The 2,118-nt window shown below is 35.5% G+C and overlaps 1 protein-coding gene across 1 annotated transcript; it reads right to left on the bottom strand.

Moving 5' to 3' along the window:
- Nucleotides 1-8: 8 nt before the first annotated feature.
- On the bottom strand, nt 9-1,257 carry LOC107736684 (spermatogenesis-associated serine-rich protein 1-like; the record flags this gene model as incomplete). The annotated part of the gene is made up of 4 exons (XM_016548052.1): nt 1,160-1,257; nt 669-793; nt 275-442; nt 9-52 (listed from the first exon to the last, which is right to left on the bottom strand). Coding segments are annotated over exons 1-4 (435 nt in total), but the record flags the coding sequence as incomplete, so codon positions are not given.
- Between the last annotated feature and the right edge of the window lie 861 nt (nt 1,258-2,118).

Here is a 2,118-nt window from a genome sequence, read left to right as displayed (position 1 = left end):
ACTAGAAATGGTCTGACCTTTGTTGAAGGGTAGATGCTGCATTTGTCTGTGGCTGAAAAAAGCAAGAAGATGTGATTTATTAGAGTTTTGAATGTCTCTCAGACAATAAATGTTTCAAACTATCATGTACTGTATGTAAGAAAAAAATTATAAATTACCCATGACCTAAAACAACATAGGGTGCACTGACTACACTTCACTAAATACAATTCCGCTTTATATGAATAGTTAAGAACAGCAGGGAGTAACGTTATTAGCATTGATAATGTCTTACCCTGCTTTTTCCTCCCCATGGATGATTCCAGGGAATTTTCTGAAATGCATCTCATGCTTCTCGTATGATTAATGCCATCCATAAAACATCTCTTTCCAGCGTGATAGGCCTTGGGCTGTCCAAAGTTTGGATAAAAGCTCCATTCAGATGCAGACACCCTATTAGCCTCTAAATGGACATGGCAATAAATATAAATGATTCTGAAAAATTATCCCAGAATCTAATGACAAATTCCAAAGAAAGAGTTAAAAGTAGAGTTAAAAGTGTCTTAGATGTTACAGCCTTAGTGATTACTGCAATGAAGTCATAGGAATGTTTTCATGTACAGCTGCCACTAGAGATCCTTTTATTAATACTTGAACAGATAGACGTTGCTGATCAAAGCCTGACTCACGTGAGAAGGATCTCATCAGTTTCCTTTCATTGGGAAACTTTATGTCTTTGATGTGTGGAAATGGGGCATCACTGTATCGAGGTTCAGGTATCCAGCGCAACTGGGATTTCCAGTCAAGGTCACATCTAAAACCATTGGTATCATTTTAATGTAGTGTAGAAGAAAAAACTCAAGCATAGGATACACATAGACATTAAGTTTGACTTGATTTGAAATACTGACATTGGCTAGAGACTGAGCACAAATCTCACAGTTAACTGTAATGTTGTAACCTCAGAGCTTTAAAATTAAGACTCAAGAGTCTCTCATATGTCCCACTCAGAAATTCTGTTCAATTTACGATTCAGGTTACGCAATAAAACTTTGACCCTTTGCTTCTACTGCTGCAAACACTAAAGGAAAATTGAAAAGCTGTCATTCACAAGTAACTTCAACTGCAGTTAAATCAATTTTTAATACTTTATGGGAGAGAAACTGATTCATGTAGTTACTCAGTGAGAACAGGCTCAACGTGTCTAACGTGAGGCTTGAAGTCCTGTTCTTTTCCAAAACTCCAGAATGAGTCACCGAAGTCGGTATGTTCCTTCATTACGCGACACCCTGACAGTTCACTATAAGTAACCAGAGAAAAAAAGAAAGATGGAAAAAAGGGAATGATCTGCTATGCAGTAATGTTTGAACTTAAAGTAAATGTAGGCCTATAGGCTATTGATTGTGTTGTAAGTATTTCTATGAAAACATAGCCTAGTCTACACAAGATTTTTTGAAATAGTGCTAATTAAAAGCTAATTAATTATTTAAGCACACAAAAAATTATCTCAAAAACACTATTCACTTCGTGCGGCGTAAGCTACAACTTTTTAAGAAACAAATTAATTCAGAGTGAATTTATAGTGTTATTACATGCGATTGTGAGCAAGTGTTGCAATGACTCATTTTTTAAATATTTTCGTCTACTTGCGCACACAGCAACGCGACTACGATAAATATGTTGTAGTAAATAAAAGATCAATGTTAGACTGCCTATATATGGACCAAATATATTCTGGAAACCTTACCTCGTGTTCATTACGTAGCTAAATGAACCAGTGATCTTTGTACATTGAGATAAAGGCTGTAGACAAAACTATTGAAATAATCCGTTGCTAGGAGAACATAAGCAAAACTGACAATAGCCTTTAGAGTCTGATACAAATGCACTGTAAATCGATTGCGTAGCCTATATATATTTCTTTAATTATTCACTTACTGATATGCATTATTTATTCACATGGTAATTCTGTCGGTCTATTTGTTTGTTAGGATACGTTACAACATTTAAGTAAAATAATTTGCATTTGCCTGACTTTAGCCTGTCAAAACGCAAGATGGCGCAAGAAGGTAATTTATCCTTACAAGGATTTTACTGTTACTGTGTGTGTGTGTGTGTGTGTGTGTGAATGCTATGTAT

Source organism: Sinocyclocheilus rhinocerous, unplaced genomic scaffold (genome assembly GCF_001515625.1).
Source record: "Sinocyclocheilus rhinocerous isolate Xijiao unplaced genomic scaffold, SAMN03320098_v1.1 C36872609, whole genome shotgun sequence".
In the NCBI taxonomy this organism is placed as follows: Eukaryota; Metazoa; Chordata; class Actinopteri; order Cypriniformes; family Cyprinidae; genus Sinocyclocheilus; species Sinocyclocheilus rhinocerous.
The sequence above is the reverse complement of the archived record's forward strand: the minus strand, read 5'-3'. Positions and strand labels throughout refer to the sequence as shown.